The sequence below is a fragment of the Carettochelys insculpta genome, chromosome 4 (genome assembly GCF_033958435.1).
Source record: "Carettochelys insculpta isolate YL-2023 chromosome 4, ASM3395843v1, whole genome shotgun sequence".
Lineage (NCBI taxonomy): Eukaryota > Metazoa > Chordata > Testudines > Carettochelyidae > Carettochelys > Carettochelys insculpta.
Window position 1 is genome coordinate 85,655,647 of NC_134140.1, and position 23,108 is coordinate 85,678,754.

At 40.5% G+C, this 23,108-nt stretch overlaps 2 protein-coding genes across 5 annotated transcripts in view; one reads left to right on the plus strand and one right to left on the minus strand.

Moving 5' to 3' along the window:
• Positions 1 to 1,081: 1,081 nt before the first annotated feature.
• The window catches only part of EDNRA (endothelin receptor type A), a 36,714-nt gene continuing 14,687 nt past the window's right edge, over positions 1,082 to 23,108 (minus strand). For 2 of the 3 annotated variants that reach the window (XM_074993222.1, XM_074993223.1), the window contains exons 3-8: positions 16,894 to 17,021; positions 11,928 to 12,126; positions 8,759 to 8,911; positions 6,593 to 6,726; positions 6,066 to 6,174; positions 1,082 to 3,198 (exon numbers count right to left, since the gene is read on the minus strand). In XM_074993222.1, coding sequence (XP_074849323.1) covers positions 3,058 to 3,198; positions 6,066 to 6,174; positions 6,593 to 6,726; positions 8,759 to 8,911; positions 11,928 to 12,126; positions 16,894 to 17,021 — 864 coding nt within the window. In that variant the 3' untranslated portion in view covers positions 1,082 to 3,057. The remainder of the gene's footprint in view (positions 3,199 to 6,065; positions 6,175 to 6,592; positions 6,727 to 8,758; positions 8,912 to 11,927; positions 12,127 to 16,893; positions 17,022 to 23,108) is intronic. The other variant, XM_074993225.1, reaches the window with a different exon arrangement.
• Positions 21,143 to 23,108, plus strand: part of TTC29 (tetratricopeptide repeat domain 29) — a 598,163-nt gene continuing 596,197 nt past the window's right edge. For both annotated transcript variants that reach the window (XM_074993220.1, XM_074993221.1), the window contains exon 1: positions 21,143 to 22,887. The gene's annotated coding sequence lies outside the window, so the exon portion shown is untranslated. The remainder of the gene's footprint in view (positions 22,888 to 23,108) is intronic.

Genomic DNA, 23,108 nt, shown 5'->3' on the forward strand with positions numbered 1-23,108 from the left:
CAGCTCTAGATGCTGCCGCCGCTGACTACTCTGTGTCTCCCTGCCCTGCCGCCACTGAAACAATAGAACTACATTCAGTTTATTTAATGGTTGGCAGGGCAGCAGGAGGGATCTGGCCATTAAACCAACTGAATTTAATTCTACTCTTTCAGCGGCGGCAGGGCAGGGAGCCACTGAGGAGTCAGTGGTAGCAGCATCCAGAGCTGCAAATGACTCTATTTCAGCCCCGGGAAAGAGTGGTCTGGCCCCGGCGGGGGCTACTAGAGGGGGTGGTTCTGCATGCTCCCTTACCTGACCACCTACATCTTCCCCATTAGCCTGCTCTGGTCAACTCCATCCCTCTCTCTGCCCAGCCAGTGCAGGTCAGCAATGGGGCAGAGAGCTAGGTAAGGTGAGCAGATCAAGGGGCTGAGGGGGAGAGGAAGGTAGAACAGGCACATGGGTGGGTGGAAGGGGAAGTAGACTGCTAGGTTTCTCGCAGAGGACTCTCATGTAGCTGCTGCTGGTCACTCTACCTGCTTCTGCCGCGGGTGACAAGCGCTGCCCCAGGCAAGGCCTAGATGCAGAGCTCACAGGAGTGCATGGCGGCCTGTGTATGGGGGTAACGTGCATGAATCTGCTGCCTCCAGTTCCCAGCTATGCTGAACACCTGAGCACCAACCTGCAGAGTGCAGTTGAATTCAGCAGCCCTTACAGCTGGGCAGCACCCCCATTTCCCAGGCCCCAGGCCTGGCTCAGTGTAGCTCAGGCAGCCTCCGCAGCTGCTGCTCTTTTTGTTTGGCTCCTCAGAGGATGGACCAAACCTGCTGCAGCAGCTCCAGCTAAGTAAGAGCATCCCATTCCGCTCCCCAGTCCGGCTCCCTACCCCATCATGGCAAGGAACATCTTGGGCAAGTTTTCAGCAAACTATCTTCCCTGCCTTTGGCCAGGAGGAGCCTCTATCTCCCCCAGGGACAGGAACTGAGCCTCTCTGCCCTCCCGCCCCGAAGTGTGAGGAAATAGAATATGTAAAAAGTTTGTGACGTCCTGCAGTAAACATGTATTGCATCAAATCATGTGTGCACTGTTCTTAAAATAGGTGTGACAAAAAATTCAATTTGACGTTATTTATTAAGGACTGTCTTGCATTCACATGCATTGCGTCTCTGGAAGTATTGATTTTGTAACTGAATTTGAAAAAAGAACAGAGTTTACGAGAGACATCCAGTCATGTTGAACTGTGTCACATCATAATACATTCTGTCACTGTAGTATTGGTGATGTCACAGCACACAGAAACTGTCAAACAGACTTATTATTTGTTACCTCTGATTACTGGTACAGTTTGGGGAACAGGCTGTTTTGAAAGAAATTCAGCCCGATCTCCTTCAATAGCCTGCTCTTGAGTGCCATTACAGAGCATTGTCAGGGTATATTTAAGCTTTTAATATATTAGCACACATTCCTATTTGTGTGTGTATACATACATATATATATACACACACACACATGTATATATGCCATAAAGACAAAAGCACACAAAAATACATAAAGTAATTTACAGAGCAAATTATTTAATATACACTGTGTATGTAAACATTAGAGAAATTGTAGTCACTTAACATTTTGACTTTGCAAATCATAGGCAGGCTAATGTCCACTTGAAACACAACTGGGTTTTAAGAATGGCATTATGTAGCTGTGGCTATTACCTTTCTATCTGGCAAAACAAATACTATAAATCTTTGGAAAGATTTCTGAAGCAGGCATATTGTATATGAGAGCTATATTTCATTTGACTATTTAGTAAAATGCTATCAAATCAGCAAATGTAACAGCCAGCATTGCTTTTTCTGCCACGTAACAGAAAAGTTGACAATAACAAAGAGAAAATTATATCATGTTTACATGTATGCAAGCAATAACTTCTATACATTTTATTGTCAATTCCATTTATATGGTTAATAACCCCAATAAAACATCAAGTTCATCTTGGATGTTGGAACTTTGGAAGCGTCTCTCGCTCTCTTTATCTCTCTCTCTCACATCTTTCAGACTATACATATGTATAACTCCTATGGACTCCAACTGGAGTTTTGCCTTCACTTGCACTGTAATTTCAGGTCACAATTTGTAAATAGTATTTTGCATTGTGGTAGTTTAGTGACTATCTTCTGTGAACAGTTTTGGGCACTTTTAGAAATGTGTTACTGTTTTCCATTGATACTGCCGCACTCCAATTTAAAACCTAAGCAGATACAGTCTTTGCAGAATAACAGGCCACAAGAGCTAAATATGACAGGCTAATTATAAATGTGCTTCAAGATTCCCTTTTGCAAATGATTGCTCCTTCAATGATATAGAAAAATAAATGTTTACTTTATAAAGAGAGTTAGATAAATAGCACATATAATACCCTGTTTTGGTTTCAGTCTGTGCTGTAAGTGCCAAATGTTTGTGTTATGTTTAGATGGGCCATCCCTGTCTTTGAATAGTGGAATGCTAATTTCCCAGCTAATGGATTGTCTCATTTTGCAAAATTAAGTAAATATACTGCAGGTGTAGACTGAGACGTTTCCAAATGAAAGTTTTTAAAATTCATGCTAAAAGTTTTTATACAGAATGTATTCATCATTCATTTAAATGTTTTCTTCTAAGAAAGTGGCAGAAGGGTAGAGATAAACTGTATCCTCACAAATTCCACATTCAACATCCTCTGAAAATCCCACAGTGACTAATTTTAATCAGCCATCAGGTACAAAGATGGATGGGTACCAGGGACATACTGAACAATTCCTGACTGGGTCAAAGACCACAAACATCTTGCACAGTGCTAAGTGTTTTACTGTTCATAAGAAGCTGATTGTAATTTCCAGCAACGTTGTCACGAGGACCCCAATTTGCAGATCTTTACATTTATAGTCAGACCTTTAAATTGCCTCTGAAATTAGGTAAAAGGGCAAAGTACTTCTTAATGGATTATATTTTGTGGAACACTCAGTGGATTGCCTGTGTAAGCAGCTTCCATGTGACTTTTTTTCCTCCTGGATTCTAAAGTCGTTGCAGTGTCCTTCAGTCTCAGTTTATGCTGTCCTTGTGGCTGCTTCGATCTGTATTGTGGTTATTTAATTCATGGTTTTTCCATTGAATGCTTGTTCCATTCATTGGCACTGAAGTTGCTAGACTTTTGGATTGGTAGCAACAACAGCAGAGACATGACTGGAAAGACAAAGGGTTCCAAGTAAAATAAATCTAGCAACTCTCTGTAGAACTAAATCCTGCCCACAGACATGTGCCTGGGGTTCTAAGTGAAGAAGTAGGAACTGCTCAGTGCAGGATTTGACCTTAAAAATGCAAATGATTTTGTAATTGCCCATCTCCCTGCCACATAATTAAGACCTGACCGTATATTCCTTATTTAAGTGAAAATTTCACTTCAGGGAATGGGAATTTTGCTTGAATAAGGTGTTCAATTTGAGATCCCACCACACTGCTCAAGTGTAATGCATTGCGTGATACATTCCGCACTACAGCACACTGTCCTTTCCTGTCTGGCCAATTAAGGCAGTGTTTTCAAGACAAGAGCTAATATTAGCAGACTGGTAGTGGGAAGGAAAACAGAAGATGACCCTCCTGCAACCCTTACAGCCTCATCCTCTGCCTGCCTTTTCCCCCTTCTTCCCTCCCATCCTTTCTGAGGAGTAGAGACAGGCTCCCAGAGGCTACGTCTACATGTGCACACTACATCGAAATAGCTTATTTCGATGTAGCAACATCGAAATAGTCTATTTCAATGAATAACGTCTACACGTCCTCCAGGGCTGGCAACGTCAACGTTCAACTTTGACGTTGGGCAGCACCACATCAAAATAGGCACTGTGAGGGAACGTCTACACGCCAAAGTAGCACACATCGAAATAAGGGTGCCAGGAACAGCTGCAGACAGGGTCACAGGGCAGACTCAACAGCAAGCCGCTCCCTTAAAGGGCCCCTCCCAGACACAGTTGCACTAAACAACACAAGATCCACAGAGCCGACAACTGGTTGCAGACCCTGTGCATGCAGCATGGATCCCCAGCTGCCGCAGCAGCAGCCAGAAGCCCTGGGCTAAGGGCTGCTGCACATGGTGACCATAGAGCCCCGCAGGGGCTGGAGCGAGAGCGTCTCTCAACCCCTTAGCTGATGGCCGCCATGGCGGACCCCACTATTTCGATGTTGCGGGACGCGGATCGTCTACACGTGCCGTACTTCGACGTTCAACTTCGAAGTAGGGCGCTATTCCCATCCCCTCATGGGGTTAGCGACTTCGACATCTCGCCGCCTAATGTCGATTTCAACTTCGAAATAGTGCCCAAGACGTGTAGCCGTGATGGGCGCTATTTCGAAGTTGACGCCGCTACTTCGAAGTAGCGTGCACGTGTAGACGTGGCCAGAGAGAGCAAGAGCAAGCAGGAGCAGACGTCTTTTTTTAAGCCAGTGGAGTGGTGAAGATGGTGACTCACGCCTATTCTCCTGCATTCTGCTCAGGTTGGAATGCTCCATGACCTCTTTTGAAAAGTGCAGTGGCACAACCTGCTCCCTCAGTCTTTCTCCCCCTCTCATGGAAAACAAGTCTGATCCTAGCAGCTGGGGTTCCTGACTCTGCTCTGGGGAGAGAAGGGAGGTGAGGACTGGGATTCCAGCAGCAATATTGGGACTGGTGTCCCCTCAGGGAGGCAGCAGCAAAAGAGGTTTGCCTGGCGGTGGAGCTAGACAGGTTAACTATATTGTATCTCCGTGGGCTGGGATGTAAAATAACTGTATTGGGGGACGGGGGATAACATAATTATAACATGGGATAGTGGCCTGAATTTATTATTTTAGGTATAATAGATGGGAGGTAGGGGGATAGTATAGTGAGTAGCTGGGAGGCATAAATTAATTGGATGATGGGAGAGGGGACTGGCTTTAAGTAGTTAGAACGGGAGAGGAAGAGAGATTGAATTAGTTATATTGGATGCAGCCTGAGTAAGTCCAACACTATTTCCAGCCTTATTTATCGAATGAGAGGTTCCCCAGGGAAAGATCCTTTCCATAAACCTACCTACTCTCAAACTCCCTGGGCAGGGATCAAGCCTCTCTGCAATCTGCAATAGTTTGCAAACATGGTTTTATTTAATTCATACAGTGTGGAAGTATCCTAAAGCAAAAAAATCTGTTAGTTTCTGTAGTGTTGAACAAAACACAGGTGGTCCACCTTAAAAGCATTTGTCAAACAATTCAATGACTTGTGTCACACAAATGGCAGCTTTGCTTTCTCTCCTTTACATATAATCCTAATAACGGGTAAGAAAACTATACATCTTTTAAAGGATCAGCTAGTTTCACAGTTCTGCCCCCCACCCAGCCACCATTCTACTTCTTTCTACCCTGTTCTTCACTCTCCCCTACACTTGTCACTTTACTATTTTTGCTGTGAAGGCGTACCTTACAAAGCAAAAACAACAGCAATATGGAGACACAATGTAATACGTAAAGGCCAAAAGCTTTAGCCAGAAGTTTTCAAGCATCCATTTTGAGCTCATATGAAATAAATGATCTGTACGGGTATGCAGCAACTCTGAAAGCCATTCTACTTATTTAGCTTCCCCTCTTTGGATTTAGTTTCCTAACTTTAGGTTTCCCATCTTGAAAATTTGAGCCAAAGAGTGAGTTCCTGATCATAGACAGATTGGGATTTCTGCCAGACATATTCATCATTCTAAATAGATGCTGACAAAATGTGACCAAATCAATTCCACTCCATGAGTGGGCGCTAAGTGGGCAGGCAGTACCTAAGATACTGCATGCATAGTTCACTGAATGTTTGCCTTGGTGGACTTTGTCAAAATTCAATTTTACTGGTTTAATGTCCACACTATATGTATTGTTTCAGCTCTTGATCTGGTATGTGTCCTATGTGACTTTCTAGCTAATAAATTAAATTACTTCATACCTTTACATGCTTGTCCTTAAAGTTGATAAATATCTATATTTATTAGTAAGTATTTTAATGGAGCATGTCTGCAGTTCATCTGCATAAAGCTGTGTCATGCCAGAGATCTTACCTGGAAACAGTTTTTAAACTTCTTGCTCACAAAATAGAGAGCTATGGGGTTTATACAAGAGTTCATGGTTGCCAGGTTAATGCCGATAAAATCCAATAGCAACAAGAAACTAGGCAGCAAAAGAGAAAGAAAAATAATTACAACTCTCTATACATTATAAAAGCATAAACACAGCACGTCAATAATTTTCTCTGATGCAAAGGCCAAGTTACTACCTGATTTTCTAGCACAGACAATTTGTCAGAAAAGGCCTGTCTGAAATAACTACTCAATATCCCCATTTGGAAAATGAGAAGAAGGTGAACATTATGGCAATGGTCCAAATGCCGCTTTATCATGAAATCTGCTTGAAATGGAAGCCACTAAAGTTGAAGAATACAGCGGAAAGATCATAAAATGGAAGGGTCAGCACTAAAAATCTTTCAGTGCCTCTTCTCACAACTGCATGCTCAATCACATCAAACTCTAACTAACCTATTCCCTATATATTTTTTATTCTAAATGTGTGAGGTACGAAGATGCAGTACCTGAGCAGTTCACATCTGTTGGGGTCCTTTTCATTGTATACCATTTTCTTCAAAATTCGGCTCAAGTGGAGAGGGAACCAGCAAAGAGCAAAGATCACTACCAGACAGAAAACTGTCTTTGCAACCTCTCGACGCTGAGGAAAGAAAGCAAATGAAAAGATTACAGATACCTGTTAGTCTGATGGCTATGAAAAGGCAGGGAAGTGAGAGCAGCACAAAAACAGACAGACTAGACAAAAATAGTGAGGAATCCTGTGGCATTACCAGATTTATTGGGCACTCCACAGCATTCCAAAGCTGCAAACTAAGCAAAGTAAGATCTAATATTACTGTGAGTACTTTGCACCATTATCAGTGTTTACAGTAGACTTCTTTTTGCCACTCATGGCTGCAGTGATGGGAGCATCAGTGTAAACAAGATGTCAGAAATTTAATCACTATCTAAAACTATTCAGAGCAAGTCTAGACAAGTGGCTTGTAAAATGCTGATGGTGGCCTGAACCTTCTCTACATTAGTGCTCCCATTATTTCTGCCATCTGTACCAAAAAGAGACATTTCTCCCAGAAATCTAGTACAGACATAGTCAATGTGTTATAAGGATGCTATACCTCTTTCTTTAGCTCTTTTCAGGAAATGTAAAGTATTCAACTGTAGCTAAAGCGTAAAATACAAGAACAGCCTTAAGTTTAGGGGTCAAAATTCACAAAACTAATCTCTGTAGCAGGAGTCCAAGGACTTTACCTAGTACACATTTATGCTATGTCTTCACGGCTGTGTTATTTTGAAAGAAACTATTTCTGAAGCTTGGGATGCACTTCCTCAGCTTGGGGAAGTATTTAACCCACACACCTATGCGTGCTTAACTGTCCCATGTAGTAAAAACAAACAAGCAGTCCTTTAGCACTTTAAAGCCTAACAAAATAATTTATTAGGTGATGAACTTTCGTGGGACAGACCCAATTCTTCAGATTATAGGCTTCTTCAGATCATACCAGAACAGACTCAATATATAAAGCACAGAGGTCCAAAAATTGTTATCAAGGTTGACAAATCAGAAAAATTGTTATCACTTTGGCAAATCAGATGGAATAGCAGAGAGAGGGGAGTGTGGGGTGGCGAAGTCAGTGTTAGGTCAGACATTAAAGTATGTGGAAGAGTCCTTATAATGGGTCAGGTAACTGCTGTCCCTGTTCAAACCACATATTAATGTGTTGAATTTATTCATGGTTTGAACAGGGACAGCAATTACCTGACCCATCATAAGGACTCTTTCACATACTTTTGATGTTTGACCTAACACTTATTTCCCCACCCCACACCCCCCTTTCTGCTCTTCTATCTGATTTGCCAACAACGATGATAATTTTTTTGATTTGTCAGCCTTGCTAACAACTTTTGGACCTCTGTGCTCTATATATTGAGTCTGTTCTGGTAAGGCTATAAATCTGAAGAATTGGGTCTGTTCCACAAAAGCTCATTACCTAATAAATTATTTTGTCATTCTTTAAAGTGCTACATGACTGCTTTTTCGTTCTGATAGAATACAGACTAACACAGCTACCTCTCTGTCACTGTCCCATGTAATGATCTTTTGGAAGAAATATTCTGGAATATCTTATTTTGAAATAACACTGCTGCACAAAAATGTATTTTGAAAGAGAGTGTCTGTACGCGATAGAGCCTATTTCGAAAAAGAATCATTGGACACATTTTGGGTTATTTCAAAATAGGCTCTGTTCCCTGTCAACACAGCCCATATTTTGAAGTAGGCACTATTCCCATTCCTTGTGGAATGAGGTTACCTGTTCTGAAATAAGCCAACTGCCCATTGCATTGTGTAGATGCTAGCAAAGTTATTTTCACATAACTTTGCTGTGTAGATATATCCTTAAAGTTAAAGAGTGGGAGAACAAGGCTGTCACAGATTCTTAGGAAAGGAAATAAACTCTGGTTAGTCTCTTGAGCCTGCAGGCTCCAGTACCTGCTTATTCTAGAAATTACTGTTGTCTTCTGGGTTTAGGCTGAATACCTCAAGGTCAAAAGTCACTGTAGCCTCATTTTCTATTTCTGGAATTTATTTTATTATAATTTGTTTTGAAACGTTTATAAACCACCTTTCAGATACAGCACCAGTGTTTTCCAGACCTCAGTTTCCCTGGCATTACCTGCTTAAGATGTTCGCTGAGAGCAATTCGCAAGTTGCGGTTCCTTCTGTTTAACATTTCACATGTCATTAGTGTGTAAAAGACGGCAGTACATGCCAGAGGCACACAGAAATAAAATCCAAACAGCCACCAGTCCTTTGCATTTTTGTAAAACTGAAGACGAGAGGAGAAAAAAGAGGATGAATTCTTTCTAAATGCCATGCAATAGACAACAGAAATATAGCTGAAAGTATGGTGGTTCATAGTGGTTCCTCTGAGCCCATTAACTGGAGTGACCTTTGTGCATTCTTGTACCTGCTAAAGTGTTTGTGCTAGAGTAGGATTTTGACAGTTTGTAGAAGATTCTTCCTGAGGCACCATCAAGACATTTTCCAGGGAATAAGAGAAGTATATGTAATTCCCATTCCTGATTTATCATCAGATGTTAATTAGCTCAAAGTTTTAAAGGGTTAGAATTAGCAATACACCTGAATTTTAATCTCCCTATTTTTGTGACTAAACTCACCCATTATGACTTAACTGAATTCTTTTACCAGGGATTGCACCTGTATAATGTTAAACTTATGCCCTTGATTCCCATGCTATCGCTATATCTAATGCAGAAGAATAAGGTAGGTGACCTTTAGAAATAAACCAGACATTTGGTGGCAGCATAAACATTCAGTTTACCCTGAGGATAACCTGTCTATAACTTTGTTACAATATGTCTCAGGTTGGAATTTGCTGCTTGATGGTATCTATACTCATTCGTGCAAATCAGCACTCAACACATCACACATGCCATATTGAAACAAGCTGCAGGTTGACTCCTAATTCTCAATAACACAACCGCTAAACTGCATATTAGACCTCTAGGATAAAAATTCTTGATAAGAACCTTTCTCAGCAAAGGTCATTTATGTTTTAATTCTCCTGCATGCTATTCTGAGTCTAAAGTGGGCAGCTTAAAAATGTCTTGTACATGTAATCATCCTCAGCTGTTAGTGCATAGATTACTAGTTGGTTTGCTTATGTGCTGGGCAGATAGAGGCCACTTACTATATACTTGTACAGAAAATGTGAAGCTTAAGACTGGCTGCTTCCAACGGTTTCATTTGTCTGGTTCATTTTAACCCTTTACTTGAAATGCCTCATGTGATTTTCATGACAGGAAATCAGGCTCAGAAATAACTTCCCACTATTTTACTGTATAATGTTAAACTTCTGGCAGAGTGCTAGGAGGCATATTACATTTGACAACACTTTTGCAATTTTATTTCTCTGTTGGAAGCTATTTTTGCAAACTGGAGGACCTCCTGTGTTCTATTTTTCTTTTATAAAAGAAGTGCTGATTTAATTACCACACTGTCTAGAGAAATATGACATTCTAAATATTTTGCGTCTCTAGGTTATTAGTCGCTGAGCTGGATATGTGGGAAAGGGGACCTCCCCCCTCTATCTCATACTCCTCTCCTTAGTTTCTTTATTCCTAACGTTTCTGATCTTATTTGTAACATCACAGTTCCTACAGTGAAATATGATGCTAATAATGGCGTTTATGTGACTCAGCTACTGTAGAAAGAAATCAAGAGGCCTGAGATCTTGTTTACATATATTTCTGAACAGTTCTCAGCTTTGAAGATGGACAAAATCAAAGTATTCTGCAGATTAATTGACTTCCATTTAATGAGGTTGCTTTTTCATGCACTCCACTAATACAACCATAGAGTACGGGAGAGAAGCATAAGTTACTAACTGAAAGTTTTCTCGCTGGACAAGTAGAAGGAAAGGAGGGATCATAGGCCTCATTCTGAAAACTTTATGCATGTTAACTATCACACAAATATTTCCATTGAAGCCAGTGCGGCTATTAGTAAGAAAGTACTATTCAGGGTAAGATTTTCAGAACTAGGCCAAACAGGACTCCTCTAGAATGATTTTGGCTTTTAAGTAGTGTTTTAAAGCCCAGTGCTCCCAGCTTCCTATTGACTTTTCCCCAGCTTGCATATAAACATTAGTGAACTTACTCCTCCTGTTGCAAAGATAAAGCCCAGCGCTAAGGAGTGGTATTGTGAGGGAGGAGTAAAGGAGATAGTTCATCAACAAGTCTCAGGGGAACATTTACTTTATAAATGGGATCTCCTAAGAGAACATCTAGGAAAGCTGCTCAGGGCATATGATGTATCAGCATACATCCTTAAGACACTGGCCAGTGCCCCTCCCTGGCAGACTTCCTGAATTGTGTTGGTTGACTCGTTTCTCATCACTACCCTGTGGTGGAGGGGGTTGTGGGCTCTCTGCTTTGCTTTATTCAATGTGCGCAGAAGTTCCACCACAAAGGATGCACAAGGCCCATGGTAGCAGAAATGCAAAAGACAGTCAACCCTCATATTTAGACATATTTTTGCTGCCTGGGCTGTGTAGTTAGAGATTGCCATTTGACACTTTAGTAGTAGAGAGACTACAACACTGACCAAAATGTGACACATAAAGAGAAAATTATTTCCCCTGCTACATATCATGCTTAAAGCATCTTGGTAGGGGAATGTAGGGCACTTGCACTGCTATTACCCCAATGGACCTATTCCGTACTCAAAAAAGGAACAGCTCACTTTCTATAGTTGCCAGTCAAGTACCTCCCATAAGCACTACCCCAGTTCAAATGAAAAAAAACAAAAAGCCCACAACCCTAATCAACTTATAGGCTCTGTGACATGTCCAAGTAATAAAACCTACAGCAAAATGTCTGTAAATGATTAACTGAAAAACCTAAACTGCAAGAAGCTTGCATCAAAGTGCAAAACAGGGCTGATTTAAGAGAAATAAGCATCCTTTTGTTTGCCTTGTAACTCCACATGGAACTAGTTTTCTACAGGAAATGTGTATTTTAAACATGTTTCCTAATGTTCTCAGCCTCCTGGGATTCATGTCCTAGCATGAGCCTTTCAAGTCTTTCAAAGGATAATGCTTTAAGGTCCAATTTACTTTTCTTAGCTGCCTATGAATATAGGGGTTCATGACTAAAATTGAAGTTCCCTATCCCATTTAATCGACTTACGTATGATTCTCAGATTTTAGTGGATAAAATAAAACTTTGTTTCACTCTTCAGTTCAATATCTTTCAAGAGTCTATATTCTAAACCACTGACTGCAAAAGAAGGAACTCTGATTACTGTGATATTATACCCACCAACATGAACTTGTTTGTAGGATTGAGCATGCAGGTGGAGTGATTTTCAGCTCCGTAGGTGAAAAGTACCATGTTAAAACCGATTGCTTCCGGAATAGCCAGTATAAAGGAGAGAATCCAAATGGAGAAAATTTCAATAGCAGTGATCATGGGGATACCAATTCCTTGAACACGACTCCAAGACGCAACTGCTCTGTACCTAAAATAAGGAGAGGAACATGGCATTACAGCCATCAGCTTATTCTCTTTGTTAAAATCTAGAGCCCTTGTGTTGTCTTGACATGTCAAGCACGGTTCTAGGGGCCTTAAACTCCCTCAGAGTGATAGCCTTAGATCTGTGTTATTTAGGTGATACCAGAGGATCTCACTCATTCAGGAAACCTGCCACCCCAATGACCCCCAGAAGTTTTGTGGAACTGATCAGGATGCTGGTGGTAGATGGAGGGATGCAAATACTTACATAGGGCAGCACCATATCTGCCAGTACTTGACTAATATTTTATATGTAGGGGATGGCTGTCAATTTTCCTAGACTAACCTACTGACCAAAACAAAACAAAACAAATCCAAAACCCTTGAAGGAAAATACATTTGTTTTGTTTACTCTGCTTCAAATGCAATCTTTCTTATATTTTAAATGATAAATTACTGGGGTTTATATATGTAATTTCTGGCCTAGCCTCAGAGTACAAATAGTGAGGATGAGAGATAGTATTATTAATAGTATGCCATTTCTGTCTCAGCACCTACATAATTTTTCCTATGAGAAATTGAAGCATAGGGTGCTAAAATCTAAAACTAAAATCCATGCTAAAACCTACACATTTCCCCATAACACTAGCCATTAAGAAAAAAGGTGTTTTTATGGAGGAGGCTTTGGTTCTCTGGCAGCAACAATTTACATGCTCTTAGCCCTTGTAGCTGATTAGCAAAGGCACTGCAATTTCAAAAGCTGGACTTCTGCAAACAGTGTATTTCCCTCGTCATAATCTAAAGTGGCGTGGTGGGTAGATTTCTTTACTCAGTTCTGCTTTGCAAACTGTTTATGCTGAATTTTGTTTGTTTACTCCCCCTAATATTAATAAATACATAAAGTATAGTAATGCCAGATGGGGAAATATAGCTTTATCATACTGTCGGTTGAAGAAACTTTATTCTGAAGTTTGGAAAACAAAATAGGAATCTTAGAAATGCTGTCCACCTCCTTACATAATAGCTGTGTACCATCTGAATGTGGGCCCAATGAAACAGAGTGGACAGTCCGTTGGAGATGCTATTTGTTATTGTATGGCCTGGCAGAAGTTCCATGTACAATTTCATAAAGTGATGGTGGACTTATGAATTCAGTCTCATGCAGCAAGGATGTTCAGGAAATTTACTGAATCCATGGATGCAGAATTGCACCCTGATTTTCGAAGGGAAACTATTGGACAGCAGGACTGTAGAATAATAAGACAGAATAGAAAAGTAGAGGGTGCAAACTGGCCAGTTTTTCATAACTTTAACAGTCTATAAATTAGAATCTCTCTCTTTGGTGTACACTACAGGCTCACACAGTGTAGCTGCACGACGTGCTGGGAAAAAGGCTCAAGTTATGTGAGCTTTTCAAGATATTAAAACAGCCTAGACCATCTAAGATTTTCATGAGGGAAAAAGAAAGGAAAAACTCAAAGGAAAACCTATTTGAAATGTATTCTTATGCTCTGAGAAACCCCTACGAAATGTCTACACTAGAGAGTTTTGTCAACAAAATTCACGGAGCAGCTACACACAAAATGCATTTTGACAACAGTCTGTAGACAAAAATTGGCACTTCCATCAACAAGTTTCTGCCTCTCCACAATGAGGAAGCACACCTTTGTCAACAGTTTCTGTTGACAAAAATGCTGTGTAGACTCTCCAGGGGAACATTTTGTTGACAGAGAGGTCCTCCATGGTACCGGCCAGCTGGACCTGGGATGTGCCATCAACAATGCAATCACAGCTCTATGCTCTCTGCCTCTGGCCGCCATTAAACCCTGTGGCAGGAAACTGAGAGCATATGAGCAGCAGCATGCTCAATGGCTGCCCAGCAAGCCTCAAATCAAGTGATGACGATCCATGGCCAGGTACCCTGAGACTTTCCAGAGCCCTTAGGAAACCAGCCTGAGGGATCCCAGGACCCACCCCAGGGGTCAAAGAAGTGGGCCCCCTCCTGGTCCAGGCCAGAGCTCCAGGACCTCCTGGCTCTCTGGGGTGAGGAGGCCATATTCCTGGACCCCGCGGCCAAGCACTGGAGCTCCCTGGGGTATGCCCACCTCACCACAGCTCTATTGTAGTAAATACTATGAGTACTACTGCCCCCATTTTACCAAAGGGGAGGCTAATGCAGAAAGGGTACATGATTTAACCAAGGACAAAGAATGAGTTAGTGTCAGAATCAGACAGCATACAAATAATCACTTGCTCTCAGTCCTGTGCTTACTTCACTAGACTATACTGATTCTCTATTGATCTCTTCTTTGTGGGAAGAGACCACAGTGGTTGTATACCACAAGAGCCATTTCAGCTGCAGCAAGCTAGGTGATAGTTGGGGGGCTATTTATTGTGGCCAATCAGTGCTGTGGTTTACTAGTGTAATCTTGTCCACCTCCATAGCAACTGAGATTGGGCTACCAGGTGAAAACACATAACCTGGAATTAGTGTTCCATATAGTATATAGTAAAGGTTAAATGAGACATTATGCCTAGGGAAGAGATCCTTAGCTTCATCCTTCACCTTACAATTATTGTTTGAGACAAGGCAAGAGTAAAAATTCCATGGGAAAAATCACCTCCCTAAGTGATCTTAATTTTGCTAATATAGGCTGTGCTGTAGATATAGCTTTAGTCACAGACCCTGTAGTCATCACCATGAATCAGAGTTTAAAAAGGCCCACTAGGGTTTTGCAACAAATGTGTTTCCTTTGAAGGGTAAACATCTGGTGTGGCACTGTCTGTCAGCCTCTAAAAACCCTCTCCATACATGGACAGCATTGTCCTCCTGGGCATAAACAGTTAAACCGTAGTACACCATCTATGCAGGCCAGTTTCTGCATAGGCTCGGGTAATGGGAATGGTTTCATAATAGTGAACAAGGTTAAAGGCAGGGAAAATTCTTGTAAAAAGTGGTACATTTCTTAGGGTTAATATCAACAAAAGATGATTAGAGGAGGAAAGATGTGAAGCAATGCATTTTTCTAATTAAGTTTCACCATTTGAAATCATGGATGTACATGTAATTGACTCCAACTGTGGGGCTTGAGGAATACAACAAAGCTGTTTTATTAATGATCATTTATAACTCTTCCAGATATTTAATTACATATTGCTCTGATGAAGTAGTAGTAAAAGCAGCAACTCCTTGTCTTGACTTCCCTTTCAGATAGAATTTTACTGGAGTTTGAATCTGTGTTCAGGTTTCTTTTCCAGTAAGAGCTCAGATTTGTTTTGTATGTTAAGAAAACTTTTAATGTGACAATAGAAGTTGGAGGGTTTATTCTGGCTTGTTACCAATCAAAAATAAGCACAGTTCTTGTTTCAGTCATTTATATTTTACAGGAATATATCCATGTAACTTGCGACATGGTTTCAACAGTTCCAGGGTTTTTTTTGCTGCTAACACTAGCTTGGAAGTTCATAACAAACAACCCATGATCTGTTTTTAATATAAATTTGCTGTTTTGAGTGATAAAAGATGCCCAATCATCTTTGATAGCCAGGCTTAAAGGACCACTTTCAAAAATGATGTTGGTTTAGTTTTGCAACATGGAAAACAAACCGGACAATTAAAACTTTTACATAATCCACAATCAACATGGATAGCTTAGTAACATCTGTAGCTGCAATGGAGCTTAACTTTGTGCTATTAATGAATATTTCTTTAGCTGAAGTCCAAAACTGAACAAACTTACTCACCATACAAATACTGGGTCTGAGCACTGGAAAACTAATTTTATCTCCCAAATGATGTGGGAATGATATTTGCCTCAGTGTAAAACTTTTTGAAGTAGAAATGTGAGACCGTGAGAGAGTGCTCCAAAGAGCAGCTTCTATATCAATAACATATGTGGAATGTATAGTTTATGGGTCAAATTCTGAACAGTGTGATCTCACTTTGCTGTAGATTGGGAGTAACTCCATCACAGCTAGTTATTACTCATATAATACTTTACAAATATTAATGAATTAAACCCAAGAACCCTGTGCTATTTCCCTTGAAGTTTCAAGCTAGTGTGGGATCAAAATTCTTATTATCCTGGTAATTCTTAACATTAACATTCCTCTCAAAGGTGTTGATATCCTCATTTTGTATGCTTTGCATTACTTAGCAGTACTGTAGTAAATATTTGCAGGGACTATATTGGGGCAAACAGACATGTGGGGTGAGATTCAAATTTCAGTTGCACCAGAGTAAATCTTAACTACAATGAAAGCAGGAACTGACCCAGAGAGGTTAAAACCAACATTTTCAAATGACGGTGTCTTAGGTACTGATAAAAAGAACCACTGATTTCAACATCAGGCCCCCTTTATTTATTTTCTTTAGGGACCTACATGTGGATTTAAGTTCTTGACTTTAGACACCCAGCTTTGAAAATCTGAACAGGAGTGATTTGTCCATGGCCCCAGATGAAGTAAATGCCAGCCTGGATTCGAACCCAGGAATTGTTTGGTTCTCATGCTGTGCTTTTAGAGCATTACCCACAATTACTTTAGCAAACTACTTATCCTTTGATTGAGGGGAGAATTGGATTTTAGTACACACATTTTCAAAAAAGACTAAAAATATCCATACAACAAATCTTACAAATCCTGGCTATTTTTGAGAGTATGTACAATAAGCATACCGGTGGTATAGCCATGCCATTCCGGGCTCAGTTTTAGAACAATCATAAGGAAAGGTCTCAAAGATCAGTGTCCAACAAAAGGATGATAGATACTATACCTGTCCACACTAAGGGCACAGAGATTGAGGACTGTGATTCCCACTGATGCCTTCTGTAGAAAGGGGATGAATTTGCAAAGAAACAGCCCCACACCATAATTCTCAAAGGGCCACTGCTCAGCAAGAAGCTAAAGAAAGGACACAAGGTAATCAGAAACTTTGACAGTAATGTAGACAGTGAATATGTAAAAGACTGTAATAATGTCTTCAGACACAGCCCTAACAGCCCAAAATTCTTAAGCATTTCTCTTGGTAGTGCATGAAGCTGGACGATAATTCAGCTGTTGCAGGAACAAGAAGGAATTAGAGAGAGTTTAAACATAAGCAATTTGAGGCTTTATTGGTCCTCTTCAACTGAGGTAGTAATGGTTGCACTATTAAAGATCCCTTCCTACAATGCTTCAGCACAGAAAAAACAAAATCAATCCTGCACAAGAATAAGTGGGAAGAAACCCAAGGTGTCTGATTTCATCACTGCTGAATTTGGCCTGGAGTCTAGAATTTAAGGCATGATTCACACATCATAAGGGGACACTTCAGGGCCTAATTCTCATTGTTGCCCACAAACAGATTTTTGTCATTATAAATTTACCACTGAACCTTGTGACAGTTTTGGATGTTGGCTTATGAAAGCTGTAGAAAGATCATTATTATATGTATACCATTTGTATCAGGGCATCCCCCCGGGGGGCTGACAATAGAGAGGCAGTTGTGAGTATATGCATGAGTGGCAGCAGTTTGGGATAACACTTCCCTCCCCTGGGATGTATCAACGTACCAAAGGTGAATAAACTGATTCTTGTGCATAATTAGGGAGCCAACAGTAATCTCTATACCAGGTGTCATTTATGTTTTGAACAAGTGAAGATGCATACACCTTGTATTATTCAAACTTTGTTCACTTCTTTGAAATACACTTATACACTTTGTTCACTTCTTTGAAATACACTTTGAAATACACTATAATACAAAGCCTGATATATAAAATAGAAATACACCTGAGCCTGGGACAAGACTTTTTCAAAGTCCTGAAGTCTGTATAACAGGAGGCACATTTTTGTAGGACGTACAGAATACCAATAAATTCATTTTTACTATTTATACCAGGTCCTACTGATCACAAGTATGGAATACAGAGTATGTGCATGACATACTGCAAATGTCTTCCATTTGTTTCAGGGGACGGTGGGAAGCAATTGCCAGCACACTTTGGAGAGTTGGCGTGACAATGTTGAGTTTCTCATTGTGCATAACTAAAGCAATGATGGGGCACATACAGCCCCCTGGAGTCCTAATCCTCTGGACAAGTGCACATTGAGATATAGGTCTCGATTTTTCAGATGCCTAACTGAAATATGAATATGAATATCCCCAAGTTTCCCCAAGGAAAGAGTATTGCCTGCACTTGTGCTTTTCTTCCCCTCTGCACATCACCACCACAGGCATAATCTGAAGGAAAAACTCAAATTTGACTGGTCTTGTTCTACACTTTGGCCTTCTACACTCTGGCCTTTGTTCTACATTTGTTCTATCACAGGGGAAACTGGCACTGAATTTCAAATTGATAATGAAGCCCAAAAGGAGTTTCATGATATTTCCTATAGATCTGCTAAGTACACAAAATATTGTTTTCAAAAGTCAATGTAATAGCCCAGAGATACAACTGTAGCATTTCCAATAAAATTTTTTGATATGTCAAAGTCTGGCTGCCACTGGGCAAGGGCACAATGTTAAAAGGTGAGAGCAAGAAGACTCTCTCTTCCATTGTATGAATTAGCCAGAATCTTGGGGCTTTTATCTTCTGAATACAAAAGGAAAGTGAGAGTTAGGACGCTGTGGGTCTAGACTCCATTATTGCTACAGTGGCCTTAAAAGCCATGAAATAAAATTGTGTATTAACTCTGTTATTAAGAAAGCTACAAGGTAACATCTTTGGTGTCTTGAGAATCCTGTCAAGACAAAATCAGCCCAAGAAAAAAAACTATGTAGCATATTTTCGGATTCCATTTGTAGAATTGAAATAGATCTGGATTTCTCCAATTCCAAGCAAAGCGTTTGGACCACTTGCTCCTTTTTCTTCTACCAGTTTTACGTTCTTATAAGTAAGTTAACTCAGTGGAATTACTCTGATTACATTGGTACAAATAAAGGCAGAATGAGACCTCACCTAAATTGGTACTGCCTACCTGTACAACGGCTCACCATCTGAGAGTTAGATTGAGTTTGCTAATTTTTAGATTATAAAAATCTGGAGTTTATTTCCACAAATTCTCTTCCTTTCTTCCTTCCGCCTGCCCATCTGCCTGAAGTCAGGGAAAATAGGAGCACATGACCACTTCTCAGTCTGTATCTTTCCTCACATGAGCCCAAAACAGAGCTCTGGTCACTGTGGATTTCAGGGCCTTCCCAGCCCTTCTGTTTCTTATTGCACATCATAAAAGTATCCATTCCTGAAGTGGTTTTATGCTGAGATTGGTTCCTCAGATAAATCTAATTTGGAGCTTTCATAATCAGATGGTCCACCAACATTGGTCCCATTGTTTCCTAGCTGAAGCCCAGACAATTGATTACCTTGTGTTATTAGTTGTTTTTCAGTCATTCATCAGTACATAATTGTTTGTTATGGGGTTTCTTGCACCTTCCGCATATGCTTATGAAAGGATCCTGGAATAATCTAGACAACAGGTTCAATGTGGTACTGCAAACATCTCTCCAATTCCAATCTTCTCACCACTACACTGCTTTGTTTTTAAAACCTTTTTATTTTTAGATATAATTTGAAAATCTGTTTTGCTGTTTATGTACTTTAATTCCCAATCATCCATTTTTGCATCTGCCTTGCTCATCTGGTTAGCATTTTGAACTGTTACGTTTTCAAGATTCCACTTCAGAATCCACACATGATGTGGATGACCATCAATGTTGGTAAAAAGGTGTGTGAGTATAGTTGTTTTTAGCACAGGAGTGAAACGCATGACTTCTTGGTTCTATTCCCAGCTCTGCTCCGCCTACTGCATAAACTAGGCAAGTCACTGCCGGGTTCAGTGCCTCAATTTATTCATCTTTAAAAGGATTCATACCTACCCAGTTTATTGTGCAACATTTTGAAAGTACCGTGAATGTGAAAGCATTACTAGTGTAATCAGTACTAAATAACTGAATTTATGGAACTCGGCCCTAAAGAGATTGACATGAAGATTATCTTTGTAACTGGGCTCCTGGTGGTGCTGTTCTGCTTATCAAAACACAGTAAATTTGTTTGACTGAGCTCCTGTTTTCTTTGGTGTCTGTGGAAGCTGGTCAAATTTAAATATGGATGTTTTCATTATTCATGTTTAATAAAAATTGTTTCCAAATTGCTTGCTGTTTTAATATTACATTTAATGAATTTTATTCTGACATTGCTGTTTTCATTTTCCCATGTTTTGCAGCTTCTGGTAGTAGTATTCCACTAATAACTGGATAGGAAGTGGGAGAGCGGAAGCTGAAAGTTTTGACAGTTGTAAGTTTTATTATCTGGAAAGTGCAGGAGGCAAGTAAATATATTGGATAAGCATATTCGCTGAATGCTTTTCTACCATAATAAATAGTAAAGTAGTCAATACTGTTAACAAACAATATCATCAGGTTTCAGTGTCAACACTGAGTTTATATTTCAGGCTATCTACGTACTTGGATAGACTCTACCACTTTGGCTCATGTTAAATTCATATTCTGAAAGTTATCTTTGCAAGTGTAAAGCTCAAAACATTTGTTTTCCTAAATTAAAGCTTATATTTTGGAGCACGTTTCTGCAGCATAGGTGGATAATGCTGCACCAAATTCTATAGAAACAAAATTACAGAATAGACACTGCATTGTAACATTCCACATAAATAATTTTTTCTCTATGGCTACGTCTACATTAGCACCAGAACTTGGAAAGGGGCAAGATAATGAACCTAATTGAAAGATGCTAATGAGGTGCTGCCATGTATATGCAGCGCCTCATTAGCATAATGGCAGCTGCAGCACTTCAAAAGTGCCGCTTTTGATCGCACACAGATCATCTACACGGGGTCCTTTTCAGAAGGACCCGGCACACTTTGAAATCCCCTTATTCCTATTTGGTAATAGGAATAAGGGGATTTTGAAGTGTGCGTGGTCCCTCCGAAAAGGACCCTGTGTAGACGAGCCACACACAATCGAAAGTGGCACTTTCGAAGTGACACGGCTGCCATGGCAGCGCCTCATTAGCATCTTTCAATTAGGTTCATTATCATACCCCTTTCAAAATTATGGGGCTTGTGTAGACATAGCCTATATGTTTCAATTTTTAAAAATTAAATCAGACTATGACAAATTATAAACATTCCTATGGTGTCAGCAAAATTTACATCTGGTTTAATTTTACTTAAAGTACAGACTACCTGTATTTCTAAATTAAAGGTCACAGTTTGTGTTTTCACATATACTGGGTGTAGAATGGGAAAAGCTTGCCTATCGCTGCCAAATCATCAGTATTCCATTGAGTACTGATCTTTGAGGTTTTCATCCTGGCTTTTATTGATTCATCCTGGGCTTTAACTTTGCTCCAATCTACATCCATCTACCACCGTTGCTCAGAATGCTTGGATTGCTTCTATTTGTAATTTTTTGGCACAAAATAGTTTTTTTAAAAAAGCGCCCTTCAAGTGTTTGGGGAAAAAAAACAGTGTATGTGTTTGTGTGTGTGTAGTATCTGCTTCCCTTCATTTCAGACCCTCTTCCAGGTTCTAATCTGGCTACTTAGATTTTTAAGGATATTTTATCTGTTCAGCCCACTCAAACTTTTACCTTTTTTAAGGCCAAGGACATGTTTCTCCATAAATCCAAACCCTTCACATCTGAAGAAGGCTGACCTTGGAACTGCAAGCTGCATGGTAACAGTGGGCAGAATGCTGTTACCTTTCCAGTCATTTCCCACTTTGTTGAAAACATTTACCCCACATATGCTGATATCCTAACTAGGGCTTGTGTTTGGGCTACTGTAAATAATAATAATAATGAATGAGATGAAGTTCCACCAGTAAGGTATGGACCATTTCCTCTGATTTTAACTGAACTTACAGTTACTGAACTGTTACCTTATTTTCATGGACACCATCCCAGGGTTACGCTCCTATGTGTATTTTATTAAATGCCACTACTGGATTAAAGGAAAACGGGGAACTAGCTTTCAAGCACACACCCACACACTCATAACCACCTGCACTCACACATTTACACAGGTGAACTCACACACGCAAAGAGTTGCACAGAGACAGCATAGGAAGCCAAGGCATAGTGGGTCCAATGTTTCCGCTTGCAGTAATGAATCCAGGGCAGCAAGCTGATTGTATGCCTGTAGCCAGACAAAGTCTCCCCCTTACAAGCCAGCTTGCTCGCTGCCCCCCCCCCACCGAGGAGCACACAGGGCACGGAAATGGCTGCTGAGACAGCACAGTCTTTGATGCCCTCATTGAGGCCCAGATATGCTAGCTTATCGTGACCCTGAGAAGCAGAAAGTACAGCTAGAAGGCTAACAGGCCAGACTGTCAACATGGGGGGGGGACCCTCAAGAAATCACCCCAGCTGGCATTGATCGATATGATGCACACACACACACAATCACCCCAGAAGGGGAAGTGCCCCGCCCGCACAAAAAGAATGTCCTGTACTCCTAAATTGCTTATCTCTTGTCTTACAAGTGCAAACTAAGTAGAAATGCCCTTGTAACAAACTGGCGTCACAAAGACAGACCAGTATGATCTGGCACCATAGATAAGAAAGAGAATACATAACCCAAAAGGGGTATAAAAGATGGGTCCAGCAGAACTCTAACTTTGAGTGCATTCCACCAACTACCTGCTGGTCGGGTCAGGTGATTGCCTCCCGAGGTCCACAGCTGGGGACGCCCAACCTTGTATTCGTCTTTCCGTGGAATTGAGTGACCGATCCGGCTTGGCTACACTGGTATCGAGAGACACAGAGCGGGTAAGATACACCCATGCTAGGTCTCTGACTTTTTTTTGTGCACAGCTAAAGAATTAGAGCTCTGTAACTAGTGTCAAGATATCATTGTGTTAGATGGTAACAGATATCTTTGTATTGGATTGTAACGTAACTTGTTAACACCTGTACTTTGCTAGCATATAAGAAGTAAACAATAGCCTTTTGTAACCGTACGCTTATAACTGTAGCTTAATAAACTTGTA